At 37.5% G+C, this 13,932-nt stretch overlaps 1 protein-coding gene across 1 annotated transcript in view; it reads left to right on the top strand.

The window, feature by feature from the left end:
- The window catches only part of LOC113231122 (regulator of hypoxia-inducible factor 1-like), a 57,268-nt gene extending 44,277 nt beyond the window's left edge, over positions 1-12,991 (top strand). The window contains exons 4-14 of the mRNA XM_026465292.1: positions 1,259-1,586; positions 2,753-2,852; positions 3,035-3,119; positions 4,551-4,717; positions 4,821-4,899; positions 4,979-5,082; positions 5,238-5,408; positions 5,989-6,139; positions 6,424-6,604; positions 7,720-7,862; positions 12,585-12,991. Of these exons, the coding sequence (XP_026321077.1) occupies positions 1,259-1,586; positions 2,753-2,852; positions 3,035-3,119; positions 4,551-4,717; positions 4,821-4,899; positions 4,979-5,082; positions 5,238-5,408; positions 5,989-6,139; positions 6,424-6,604; positions 7,720-7,862; positions 12,585-12,797 (1,722 nt within the window). The 3' untranslated portion in view covers positions 12,798-12,991. The remainder of the gene's footprint in view (positions 1-1,258; positions 1,587-2,752; positions 2,853-3,034; positions 3,120-4,550; positions 4,718-4,820; positions 4,900-4,978; positions 5,083-5,237; positions 5,409-5,988; positions 6,140-6,423; positions 6,605-7,719; positions 7,863-12,584) is intronic.
- Positions 12,992-13,932: the final 941 nt, after the last annotated feature.

Below are 13,932 nucleotides of genomic sequence, written 5' to 3'. Positions count from 1 at the left end.
TATATTACAAGTTGTCAAAGTAAAAATTAAATAGTGTATTTGTATAAAACTGATTTTAATTTTATTTTAAAATAGTTTATCGTCAAAATATTGTTAAATTTACATTATGATATTATACTTTAAAAAGAAGCAGATACGTTACTAGCGTCCTCGTCTTAAAGGTTCGAATATCCTAATTGGAGCTTCTTGCAATCAGTCTGGGTCGATCAAAAGCACGAACGTGATATTTGAGCATTTGAGGAATTAGTAATTTGATTCAAATTTTAAGAAAAATGTCGTCGTTTGTATATTTAGAAAATGCACTAATCACGATGTTAAAGTAAATAAAACACAAGAATCTCATACTACGCGTCAGTTACCAATAATATTTATGTATTTAACACTGTTTTTCTGTTTATTATAATAAAACAGTTGCAAATTGAAGATAGCGATACTAAATTATTTGTTTAGTAAGTGTGCTAAGGACGCATGCAATCTGGTGCAGACATTGTAGGCAGTAAAAACATCAATTGCCTGCCCCATTTTTTTTTCATCTATATTATTTATACTTTATGAATAATAATTGTTAATCTAAAAATCATTTTTGTAGTGTATTTAAAACTTCAAACAAATCTACGATCTAAGGTACAAGATTTTATTTGACTTACTAATATTTTTCACAATTGTTTAATGACAAAATATTTTTTTTTTGTTTTTCCACTATATTTTAGTTTTTACCTGCTTTCCACATTCACACATTCTATTCCACAAACCCATAACCTATTTTAGTAGCAGTAAAACTCCTTGTGAAAGAATTCGTCCAGGGAAGTACTGACACCTTATCTATTTCTGCCGCCAAGCAGTAATGTGAGCATATATACATACTGCGTTCCGGTTTTGAAGGGTAAGGGTGCTGATGGAATTACAGGCACATGGGACTTTTCAACTTATGTCTCAAGGAGGCGTAGTGGCAGTGCCCCTCAGATCTTTGTGATTTAAACCTCTGAGTGGCACTGCAACTTACCACCAGGCGCACGATTTGTTCGTCCCGTCACTTGGTATCATAAAAAACTGTTATGGATTGGCGTGTCGCTTACCAACAGGCTTCCGACTTGTTCGTCACGACACTTAGTATTATAAAAAAAAAACAGGACACACGAACGCACGCACGCATACACATACTACGTCTTATTTGGTTTTTTGATTATTTTTATCTAAAATTACCAACTACAAATTTTATTAAAGATCATCGTAGAAAATAGTTTTGTTTCTATTACAGGAATATTCTTCGTACTGGAAAATCAATTTCAATCACTCGCGACTACAATACGGAATATGCGTCACGGATACCTGCAAAGACTTTTACAATAACAATACAACGTCAGACGTAAAACTGGCCCTTGAGGGATACCTCAACAAAACTTTCTACGACAAATATAGACTCCGTACTAGAGTCAAAGATTCAACTGTATGTACTAGTACTGATGAGCCCAAGAATATAGACAGCGGAGACATTTTTGTAGCTGTTATATGTTTGTTAATATTGTTGCTTAACATTGCCGGAACCCTTTACGACGTCTATTGGAAGACAAACAAGAGCCAGGAAGGTGAGTCTGTTTTCTTTCTTAAATTGTACAGTCATTTAAAATATTTAACTCATGGTGATTTTCTTGCATATCTAACTCATCAGTGGATAGGTCTCTCGAGAGAGAGCAAGAGGAAAACCATGGCTGTGACTTTAGACATCCCTAAGGCTTTTGATCGGGTCTGACACAAGGCGCTTTCATTGGAACTACCATATGGGTTTCCAGAAGTGCTATGCACTTAGATTGCCAGCTTCGTATCTGTACGAAGCATAGAAGTCTCTGTGGACTGATTATGCTCGGACGTCATGCTCATCAACGCTGGCGTTCCGCAAGGATCTGTGCTGTCACCAACTCTGTTCATCCTGCATATCAATGATATGTTATTAACTAGTAACATTCATTGCTATGCAGATGACAGTACCGGTGATGCGTATTATACAGATGGTGCGAATATAACTCGTCAGCAAGTGGAAGAAAACAGACTGCAACTTGAGTTCAAAATCGAGATTTCTTTGTAACAAGGCTCTGAATGGGGCTGAAGAGGCTTGTATAATTTAACCCCAAAAAAGAGACAAGTCTGCGTGTTCACGTTAAGAAAATCCCATTTGTGAAAGCGCTAAAGTTCCAGAGCATCGCCCTTATCATTTCTAAGAGTATTAGGATACTTGGAGTCGACATCATTTGGAGAGCAAACCTAAACTGGCTTCAATGGCATATCTCCGAGTGCCCAATAAAGCGAAGCGGCATTTCAAACCGGGTTAACGACTCCTGTTGTAAAAGCACAGGTACTTTCCCATATGGAGTATTGCTCGCATTTCTGGGCCAGAGCTCCCAAATACCAATCTGGTATCCTTCTGACTCCATTTATTGTCGGACTGTTCGTATTGTGGATATCCCAAAGTCACAGACGATTTGAAGCCCCCTTAGTCTATGGGGATATGATACCGTCACTTGTGATGGGACGAACAAGTCGTACGCCTGGTGGTAAGTGACGTGTCTGTCTAAAGCAGTTGTAGTGTCACTCAAATCCCAAAGATCTGAAGGGCACTGTCACTGCGCACGCCACCCTGAGACAGAAGTTGAAAAGTTCCATGTGCCTTTAATTTTACCAGTATCCTTACCCTTCAAAACCGGAACGCAGTATAATATATTTTTTCAAAAACAATGAAGGATCTTTCTTTTAACAGGCAACAAATTTCTGGAATGCTTTTCACTCCAGCGCAACTGGCAATGTTTTTTAAGTTCCACTGGAGCAGAGGGACGGCTCAAGGCACTAGACGGTGTTCGGTAAAAATATAGAACATATACTTAGTAGATCATTTTGCATTTTTGCTATTACAAAGTAATTGGTGTCAGTTACAAAATTCTTCAGTGTCCACTTAACGAATTATGGCTAAGTATCTTATTTATTGAATAATCTTTTTGTTTTATTTTTGTCCTTCTTTCTTATTAATACATTATATTTGCAGGTGCGTGATCATGTTGCTGGTGCTACTATCTCACTCTGCAATGCCTGTGTATTTTAACTCTGATAATCCACATTTCTTAGAAAATGTAAGTTTTTTTTAATGAGCATTTTGCTGTTATTCTGCTTTCATTCTTCCAAATGCTTGTCAATGCTTAGTGTCGCACAATAACTGTGAAAAATCAAGCTGCGTAATTTCGGAACTTCCAATTAATTATTCCCAATACAGAGATCTATTAGTCACATTTTTTATTTTTATTGTTTTCTCTAATATATGTGTAATAGTATGATATTCAACTATTTTTTTTGAAAATACTCCACCAGTTTGTACTTAATATTGATAATAACTCACTAGGTAATAGCGATGATAGTAGCCTAGTTGGTAAGAGCCACGTTGCTGCAAGTATCGCTGCTGAATTTTCGGCAGGTGCGATGCTAGACTCATACAACGGACTTCCTATTACGTCTTTCTTAGGGAAAACCCCTACTGGCCTTACCGTCGATCCAGGGAAGTTCTCAACGACCCTGACGACCTATCACTCTCGCCACGTTATTTTTTAGATGGGTTGGCTGAGATTCGTCGGGAAGCAACAGTATTCCGTATTACGAGGGTCATCCAGAAAATTAGTTCCGTTTTGGTCTGTAAGTCGCTAGGGCTATTTCTTTTGAAATCTGGGGACAGAGGGGACTTTCTGAATAGATTGAGAGGTGAACGGCCGCAATAGACCTAAAATCACGGTGACAGTAAGTCATTCAAATCGGTTAAAATTCATCAACTGCTTGTTTCTGTGTATATGGAGGGTACACAATAAGTGAGTCAATGTTAGGGATATGGGTTCGTGAATTTAAGGCGGGAAGTCACTTGAGGACAAATGTGAAAAAGGCAAGCCCTCACTTGTCACGGGCGAACTTGTGGCAAAAGTCGACAATGCTGTTCGCGTAGATCGCGTAGAGGTCTCACGATCCATCATTCATGAGATTTTCTCGTACCTAAAAACTCGATTTTCGAAAAGTTTCGAACACGGAACTATTGGATTGGTTTGGTTGAGATGTTCACACCCATCCACTTTAATTAGAGTCCCGACTTGGCCTCTTCAGACTTTCAACTGTTCACCAAAATAAAGGTTGGATTAGCCGGAGAACGTTTCACAAGTGACGAGGAAGTGAAAGAAGCTGTCACCAACTGTACTAAAGAGGAGCAGGAAGCTTCTACTAACAAAGCTTAATTCTCAGTATATGAAATGCATTGAGGGCTTCGGACATTATGTGGTAAAATCGTATATATTGTCTAAAAAAATCTTGTAAGTTTATTTTTTTTAAATACAAACTAGATTTAAAAAAGGAAAATGGAACTTATTTTCTGGATTACCCTCGTATAAAGGACAAACCTGTTTTAGAGAATATTTTGAAATTTTGAATAAAAGTTTGATGTAGGCACATAAGACAATTGCTCTCCCAATTAGGCTGTCACTGGTGTTTCAATGAAGTGTTTAAATTTCAACGTCTCTTTTTTCCAACAGCTGTACCAGAACGAGTTAATTCAAATTGTATCAAATGGGTCGCTCGTGATGCAGGTCTTCTTTATTAGCTCTGGATTCTTACTAGTCTACAACATGGAGCATTTGACGGATCAGCTCAAAATTTGGTGGATTATGCTTCCAAAGGGAATTCTATTAAGATGGCTGCGGTAAGAACTTTTCTAGAACTATTTTAAGGGTATTTTCCAAATTGAAAGTCACAAATAGGAATATGAAATTATTTTGCTAGTAACATAATTGAATATCTTTCAGACTCATGCCACCCTACGCCTTCGTTTTAGCCATCACCGCTACATGGATGCGATTTGCGGGATCGGGTCCGCTTTGGCAGGTGAATATACATTAAAAATTAGACCAGACAATCAATAAATGGTTTCAGACGCTTCCACTCACGCCATTTCATCTTCCAGGATGTCGTTACTTCCGAGGCGAATGATTGCAAGCGAGACTGGTGGTACTTTTTACTTAACGTCAACAATTACGTCGACTCTACTTCTTGTATGATAGAATTTTGGTAAGATATCTGTGTGAACCCTTTACATATTAAAATTAAGATTTTACGTGTTATTATACGTAGAGATTATAAACCAATGTCAATCAGAACGAATGTACTAACAATAGTCCATTTTTAAGACTCTGAATCATCTCACAAGTTATTTCAACCAACAGGTACGTTGCAGCAGACTTCCAGCTGACGATAGTAGGGCTGATGACATATCTGATGGTCCCTAAGAGTGGCCGCATTATAGCTTTCTCGATACTCTTCATTATAGGCCTCTTCACCCCTGCTGTCACTACGTACATGCTGAACCTGGACCCTGTGCTTGTTCCATCTCCTGAGTAAGTAGCATTATCATTAATTCTGTGGCTGTCTCTCAAGGCACCAGTTTTGGGTTGGAATTCAGCAGAGCTAGCACAACGACATAGAAGCGCGAGAATGTCAACACCTCGCGCTTCTATGTCCCTGCTCGCGTATCAAGTCGTGCCTTGTAAAATTGTGTAATCAGTTCTAATTTGCTTGAATACCTAATAAACAAATAGATTACTTACGATCCCGTGGCTAGCAGACCGCCAACCGCAAGCCTCAGTAGCTTTTTATGACGTCAAGCAACGGGATCACAAGTCGTGCGCCTGGTGGTAAGCGACACACCTATCCCTGATAGTTGCAGTGTCACTCAGTGCTTAAATTGCGAAGATCTGTCAATGCGCCCGTCGCCCTGAGAATTCTCATGTACCTGTATTTCACCAGCTGCCTTACCCTTCAAAACCGGAATTCAGTAATGCTCACATAAACGCTTGACGGCAGAAATATTTGTATGGCAGTACTATCCGGCACAAACTCTTTCACAAGGCACTCTTCTGCTTCTAATAGTAATTATAATTGTCTATAAAATATGTATGTATTGATTTGGTTTCGCAGGGCTTTGCGCAGCATTTTCAAAAACGACAGTGTCATGAACCACGTGTATAAGCGTGCACATACCAACATAGCATGCTATGCTATGGGCCTTATATCTGGCCTGATGGTCTACCGCTGGCAGAAAACCGGCTTGGACTTCCATAAGTTTATTGTACGTTACATTCATTATTATCAACCCTAAATTATAGTTTGAATTGAGTGTAATCCAAGTTATTGGACCAGTTCCACCAAAAATCATCAATTTTAAACTTTGAGCAGTTTACGATGCATTGCGTTTAACTAGCCTAATATCCTCTATTCAAAATATATAAAATATAAAATATAATATATAGAGAAAGTAGTTTTAAAATCTATTGATACCCAACAGGTTACTTTTATATTGAAACTCCATAGTATTCTTTGATCATGTTTTTATTTTTATTTTTTTCAACGCAGAAAAACCGTTACTTGTACTATGCGCTATTTCCTACAATGCTCGCCATCTCTCTGTCCGGCTCCGCATTCTACTGGAACGATTACTCTCGTCTCGTGCGGGCCATCTACGGGACGCTAGTCAAGCCCATCTTTGGTGCCGCCATATGTGCCATGATAATTGCCATGTTCTTCAAGTATGAGGGTACGTATAATAGCATTTTTCTGGTTTGTCGTTTACGTGATATGAAAGGGGTGAATTCTCGCTAATATACGTGTTGTTTTCTAATTATTACAGAAATTAGTCTCTCTAGTAATCTGATTTCTTTATCTACTATATTTGTGTCAGTTTCACAGCTCAAATCGTAAAGGGGATGACCCTGGTATCCATTGAATCTGTTCATTTTAATCACTTATCTTACTTGGTCCTATGACATGATGATCGCTGGCATGGTTGCTATACGAAAATAAGGAGTGTAGTTGATGGTCACAGGTTTATAAACGAGCACGCTTTGATAAGATGGGCTTTTTGTGCGAGTTACTTGAAAAGTGAGCAATCGCGAGCTGCCGCTCCGCGTGACATTCAGCGCGTGACATTTAAAAACCGATTTGACTAGTTTCATCTTTTGTACTTTCGAAGTAATTACTGTGAAAAGTGGATAAATGTAATTGCAATCAACTGACGGTTTTATTTCACAGCCGGCTGAACGAATTCATAATGAAGAGAAAATAGGCCAATACACGAACGTTTTTTGTCTTCCTCTAAGAGCTACCTGTTTTTTGGCTCGCGTCTACTTCGCATGTTACACAATTTATATAAATTTCATTTTCTGTTTACAATTTTGTTACAAAAATTTGGTTCAAAAGATGTGATTTAGTTTTGTGTGGAAATTAAATTAAAAAAGAGGTAAAAATTTGTAGGGTCTTCAAAATGTTGTACATAACGTATTTACTGCCATGTCAAAGAATAGATAAAAAAACGTTTAACTTGCACGGGCGATACGTCCGGTCACAATAGGCGCTTTGTCGTCGAGTTGCGGATACCAGCCCGTTGCACCAAGTACCAAGTACAAGTACGTCCTGTCACACCGTTATCTAGCGTCATAATGGTGGGCGCTGGCGGGCTGCAGCGCACCTTTTTTCTATACTCCACAGTACCCATCATAACATCATTAGGTACACTAACATTAGTTCATAAGTGATTGTATAACTAACAAATGATATGGATTTTTTTAATTATCTGAAATAAATGATGATTATTATTATACCTTTTGACAGTGAATTAAACCTACTAATGACATTAATACTGTTTTCCACCAGGCTTCTACCGCGGTATATTGGAATGGAGCGGGTGGAGCGTGCTGTGGCGGCTAGCATATTGCGCGTACTGCCTTCACTTCACCGTCATCCGCGGTATCGCCGGATCATCTACTAGGCTCACAGGCACCTCTATAATGGAACTGGTCAGTAATCCCTCTATTCTATTCGTATCTAGTAACATTGATGTAATCAGTTAAAACTCGGTCACCCGACGATCACGTTTCTATAACACGAAATTTTCCGTGCTTATTTTTTTCTTTGTATTTTTTGTAAATTGTTTGCTGGCGTTGAACTTTGCGGACTTACTGAAAACCAACACTGGAACATATGCTGTGATAAGTCCCATGTTGGTATGACGCTGCAACACGGACTATACTATACCTCTACTTTGCCTTTATAAACTAGTTTTAAGTGTAATTGTACGTTTAATAATTATTTGTATGTAAAGTGCTTTTAGTGTGGTTTTGTGTTGTTGTATTCATGCCAATAAAAACATGTATATGTCTATAATTTTTTAAAATTAAAAAAAGTACTTTCAATAGCCTACTGTACTGTACAAATTTTCACAATGGTTCTCCATACAAACTTTGGTCCCCTATTTCACCCCCTTTAAGATGTATTTTTATGACAAAAGTAGCCTATAATAATAATAAAATTATTTTTATGACAAAAGCAGCCTATTTAAGAGGATGAAAAAACTGATGAAAAATCCCAAACAGACATAAGACTGCAGTACTAATTAATATGTTTTAGTTTATTCTAATTTCTATTATTAATTAATACTAAATTGAACTTAATAAAAATTCATTCAATAAAATAATTTGTAAAACTTAATGTAGCGTAAATTGGAATGTTTTCTTTGTAAAATTAAAAATAAGGTATTTAATTAATAACTATTGTAACTATAGTGAAAAAATAGGGTAGTTTGCATTAATATTAAACATAACTGGCTGAAGACTGTACCACCTCAGTCAACCGTGACCATAGGACCTGTAGAGGGCCCGAAACGTCGGTTTGTTTGAAAAAACAAATATACGCGATTTAAATCCAGAAAAATAGCTTCATTTCCTAAATGCTTTTTATTTTTAAAGAACAATTTGGAGTATTAATGTATTTTAGACATTCCTCTGGTAAGCATGTGACCACCTGAGTAACATATTGCCGGAGTAACGTGTGTCGAAGTTCCAATTTAGAATCCTGAGCTGACTATATCAAAAGAGTCTATTTCAGACATAACGTTATTCGTTGTGTTGCTAATAATTTTTAAAGGTAAAGAAACTACAAAAAAGGTACAGTAAATAGATTGTAGGTTTATGTAGAAGCGTGTTGGATGTAATGTAAATATTTATAAAATATATCGAGTTCTTAGGTTTTCGCGATTGTTACACATAGGAAATGAAACTATTTTTCCGGATTTAAATCGCGTATATTTGTTTTTTCAAACAAATATATTCAGTCAAATATATATATATTCAGTCAACCGTGACCATGGGACCTGTAAAGGGCCCGAAACGTCGGTTTGTTTGAAAAAACAAATATACGCGATTTAAATCCGGAAAAATAGTTTCATTTCCTATTTATAAAATATCTTGCATATAGAAGAAATAAATAGCTATATAATATGGTTATTAGTTTGTTAACGGTGTCATTCGAGTGTACGTATTGCGTCGTGTGTGTCAATTGAGATCTAAGGTAAACATTTTGTAATGTAATTTTTAAATGACAATTTTTTTAAAACACCTTTCAGACAATATACGAAAAAGTTCACTAACGTTTTCTTTCCGGAGAAATAATTTACCGTTGACTGTCCAGCAATATCGAAAACCATTTTGCGTAGCAAATTGTCGTGCAAGACAGAAAAGTTTCTTCATAGTCGGTGGCAGGTATTCGGCTACGTAAATTGGTAATTGTTCACCTGCAATACCCAGAAGTTTTGTATTTAATTTGCCATCATGAGGCTTAGATTTATTAAAAGTTTTAGTCGCTAGAAGGAATGAGTCCCTTTTATGCACAGAAGTGAAATCTACGACAATGGTCTTGGGTGTGCCGCTGGTAATTCTGTAGGGATCTGTTATGTCGCATTGCGAAATCTCTACTCGAATGCAGCTGTCGACAGAGCTCACAGTTTAAATCAATTGCGGACTCCTTTTCTTTGACTGGAATATTTCTTAATTCGACAATTGAGTTTCGTGAATTAATCTCCAAATCCTTAATTTTTTGTTCCAGTGGTAGATGTATTCGCGGTCTTCTTTTCTTTGTTTCTCCAGTGTTTCCATTTTTGTTTGTACTTCGCCAAACATTCTGCTGCTGAATTCCGTCCAATTCTGAATCTCCATATTAGTTTTTTGTATTTCAGTGTTTTGGCGCTTCAAATATCCATTTCTTTGGTTAATTTAGAGAATTTCTGTTCTTGATCCTGAATAATAGTTTGCAATATGCATTTAATCTCACCAAGTTTAGTCTTCCCTGGATCAGCATCTTCGGGACACTGTTTTTTAGAACGCTTTCTTTAGGGGTAGAAGCTGATGCCGGGTCTAGCTCAGATGTAATCTTTACTTGAGCACTTGGTGGGGAGGAACGTCTCAGTTTGGGCATTATTATAATATTGTAATATATTATATTTTAATAAAATTAAATAAAAGTTCCCACTAACCACGACGTAACAAGCAGCAGACAATTTGCGTGCAGTAACTTCACGTAGCACGTATCACGTAGCACGTAGTAGAGCCGTAGCTTCGCTGCGTTGCCCCGCCCACAATCGTAGTAGCTCGTAGTGTTGGTGACATCCGTACTGCGCTCACTGCTACAGCCAATTTCGCCGCGTGAAAGCAAGTAGACGGTGTACGACCGGTTAGACTTTGGATTCCGGATCGTTGGTTCGAATCGCTCGGCAGCACCGCAAACAAGGTTATTAAAATTGTAGCAACAAACTTCACACCGAGCGCACAGGTGTTATCTCAGTCGCACTTCCCCCGAGGGGAGGAAACCAGGTAAGATCCGTTAAAGAGCGATAAGAGAACGAGTCCGCCACTGTTTTCGCCAATCACTGCAGCTCCGGCCCAAATTAGAAACCGTACTCCGCCACTACGCACGGAGGAATGGACGTTCGGACGACCTATATCCTTCTCCTACGTCCCGTCTATCTCTATACCAAAACTTCAACAATATTAGTTTAGAGGTGAAAACGTTACGGACAGATTTATTTTCGCATTTATAATATTCGTTTGGAAATCTCAATGTACAAAGTCAAATCCAAAATTATCAGGTCTTCTCAGCACTTGTTATTTAAGTCTTTCTCTTTGTTTCATCACGTGCCGGTTTTATCACATTGTTATCGTTCACCGAAAAGCTCAGGGTAAATTTCAAATTAGATTTCGCACATAAATTCCAAAGAACTCACGAGGTGCAGCCCCGGGTTCCAACCTAGAGCCGCTGTGAGAGGCGGTCGATCAAACCATTACGCCACCGTGGCTTTTACTTTTTTTATATCAAAATTTATAAATTCATGCACACACTGATGTGTATACACAAACATACATACACCCATACACGCCTGTTAGTTTTATGACTTGTCAATTAATAATTTATTTTATCATGGTATCATGTGCATTGACAAAGGTGTTACATTAAATATAATAAAAGATTGCAGCACAAATTCAGATCAACCTCTTTTCATTGTAGGAGGGTAAGGGCACCAGTGGCCAGGCAGGATCCTGTGGGCAGCCTTTTGCGTCTTTAAATACTTATAAATAGCGGTCTTTTTTGAATTAACAAATCGCAAGTTGATAAAATTAAGCTTTGAGTCCTCATTGGTCAATACATTATGCGATTACGATACTCGTTAATACCGGTGCCGTCAGTCGACAAGAGCCGTTGTGCTATGTCCACCATTTTTTTCTTAGGAACTGTTTGTGACTGTTTTTTCTCCACTTGGTATTACTTATTAGTTTATCTATTCAATTTCATTAATACTATAATAATTTATCACTAATTTACGTACAAATTGAGGGACAAAGGAGACTTCGCCTTTTATATGAAATCCAATGCTCAGCCTCCAGGGGCTGACTTTTGGGTAAATCGTATATTTTTCAAATCATGACAAAAATTATATCGTTAAAACCGTTACAATAAAATGTTCAAATTTAACATAACACTTTTGAGAAAATATTTTTTTAATAAGGCTGACCACTGGGTTTTGCGGTATCAGTTAGTTTAGGGTCCAGCCGTCCCTTATTATGTAGGTAGGTATGGGTAGGTAATATATTTTTTATTTAACTATATTAACGAGGTCTTTATTATTTTTAGTAAAAAATGGCACCAAGGCCGATACACTCGTATCCCATATATCCGTTGATTTTCACATATAATTATTGTTGATTTTGATGTCATTATTATTGATAAGTGTTAAGGCTGAGTATAGGGTACAAAGAGGCTGTATATTGGATTTTACAGGCTGACCATTGGGAAAAAGTGCAATTTTTTCTTTAAACCTAAATATAATATTAGTACAGAAGATTTTTACTTGTTACATTGTTTATATTAAAACTTTAATAAATGATTGATCGAACAGTGTGGTACATTTTTTGTCCGACCTTCTCTGTACAAATAATTAAGATTCAAAATTGAAATTCCCGTCAAAAGGCTGACTACAGGTGCCTTTACCTATTTTTATTCTTTTTCAGTAACTGTATGATTATTTTGAAATTAATTAAGTAGTATGGTTCTGAATCGGAAGCCTGGGGTTCCATAACACAAAGTCTACTTTTTTGGGCACCACTCTCCCGCTTTGTGTTCACTTTGATGTACATTTTAAAATTGTATGTAATACATGGGAGATAATACGTTATTATTATTATTAATTGCAGGCCCAAGTACTAGCAACACCGGTAGTACTCAGCATTCTGTTGGCAGTACCTCTGTGGTTGTTCGTGGAAGCGCCGTTCGGGCAGCTCGTTAGACTTACGATTAGGTACGGAGGATACGAAGGAGCTGGAAGCAATAGCAAAGAAATATATGAGAGTGAAAAATACTACCTTAAAAATGAAGATGAAAAAACAAAGACTGTTGTTAAATCATGAATATACGATTAATTTATTGCAATGCCATGTTTTGATTCGTCATCAATAACTGCACCCGTAGCATGGCTACGCATGATAGTCGCGACGCGCGCGACTATCTAAATTAGATCTAATAGAGACAGCCAATAGCGCGCGCTTATTTCAATTTTATCGCACGCGCGCCCCGTGCTACGGGGGCAGGTCTCTGCTATATAGTGTTTAAGCCTCATTCCACCGGACTGATACATTGGGTTTTTATAAGTTATTTTTTATTATTTCATGTTTCGACATTTTGAATCTAATTAAATAACGCTGTGTTTTTTTATTATTTTAGTTTTATTTCATTTTTCTACGAATCTTGGTTCTAAATGTTGGTCAAAATTAGGTTTTTTGATGATACCGAAGATGAGACAGGATGAAGAAGTCGTGCGCCTGGTGTTAAGCGACACCCCTGTTCATAACAGATCCGCAAAGATCTGAGGGGCACTGCCACTGCGCCCGTCACTCTGAAACATAAGTTGACAAGTCCCCTGTGCCTGTAATTTCACCAGCACCCTTACCCTTCCAAACTGGAACACAATAATGCTTACATACGTTAAAATTATGAAATAGGTAAGATGGCAGTACTTCCCTAAACGAATTCTTTCACAATGAACTCTACTACTAGATATTTCTTGAATCACAGACCATTATAAATTTCACTGCTGGCCACGGGTCTCCTCTAGGGAGGTTTAGGCCATCGCCTGGGCGCTGCTGGCCCAATGATTCTATCTCATAAAGATCATTGGGTACATTTGTATGGAACATTACTTGGCGTCAGAAAAACTTTTCCCTTTTTCTACCGCCAAAGCAGTAATGTGAGATTTTGCAACCTATTAAATTTGATGGTGGTGTGGACTGTAAGGCGCGGTTCTAGAAGAAGGTAAGGAACGGCTATAGCATCGAGATAATAAAGAATAAAAAATAGAAAGAAATATTAGTATTATTATTAATAGTCACTTTACAGTTAACCTATCTCAAGTGCTGCATAGTATATAAGACCGTAATGCATTTGTTTATAAAGTGGCAATTTGTCACTATAGAGCTAACCTAACTCTCTCAAGTGCTGCATAGTATATAAGACCGTAATGCATTTGTTTATAAAGTGGCAATTTGT

This window comes from Hyposmocoma kahamanoa, unplaced genomic scaffold, assembly GCF_003589595.1.
Source record: "Hyposmocoma kahamanoa isolate Upper Pololo Valley unplaced genomic scaffold, ASM358959v1 64, whole genome shotgun sequence".
Classification (NCBI taxonomy): domain Eukaryota; kingdom Metazoa; phylum Arthropoda; class Insecta; order Lepidoptera; family Cosmopterigidae; genus Hyposmocoma; species Hyposmocoma kahamanoa.
Note: the sequence above shows the minus strand (reverse complement) of the source record. Positions and strands in the feature narration are given on the sequence as shown.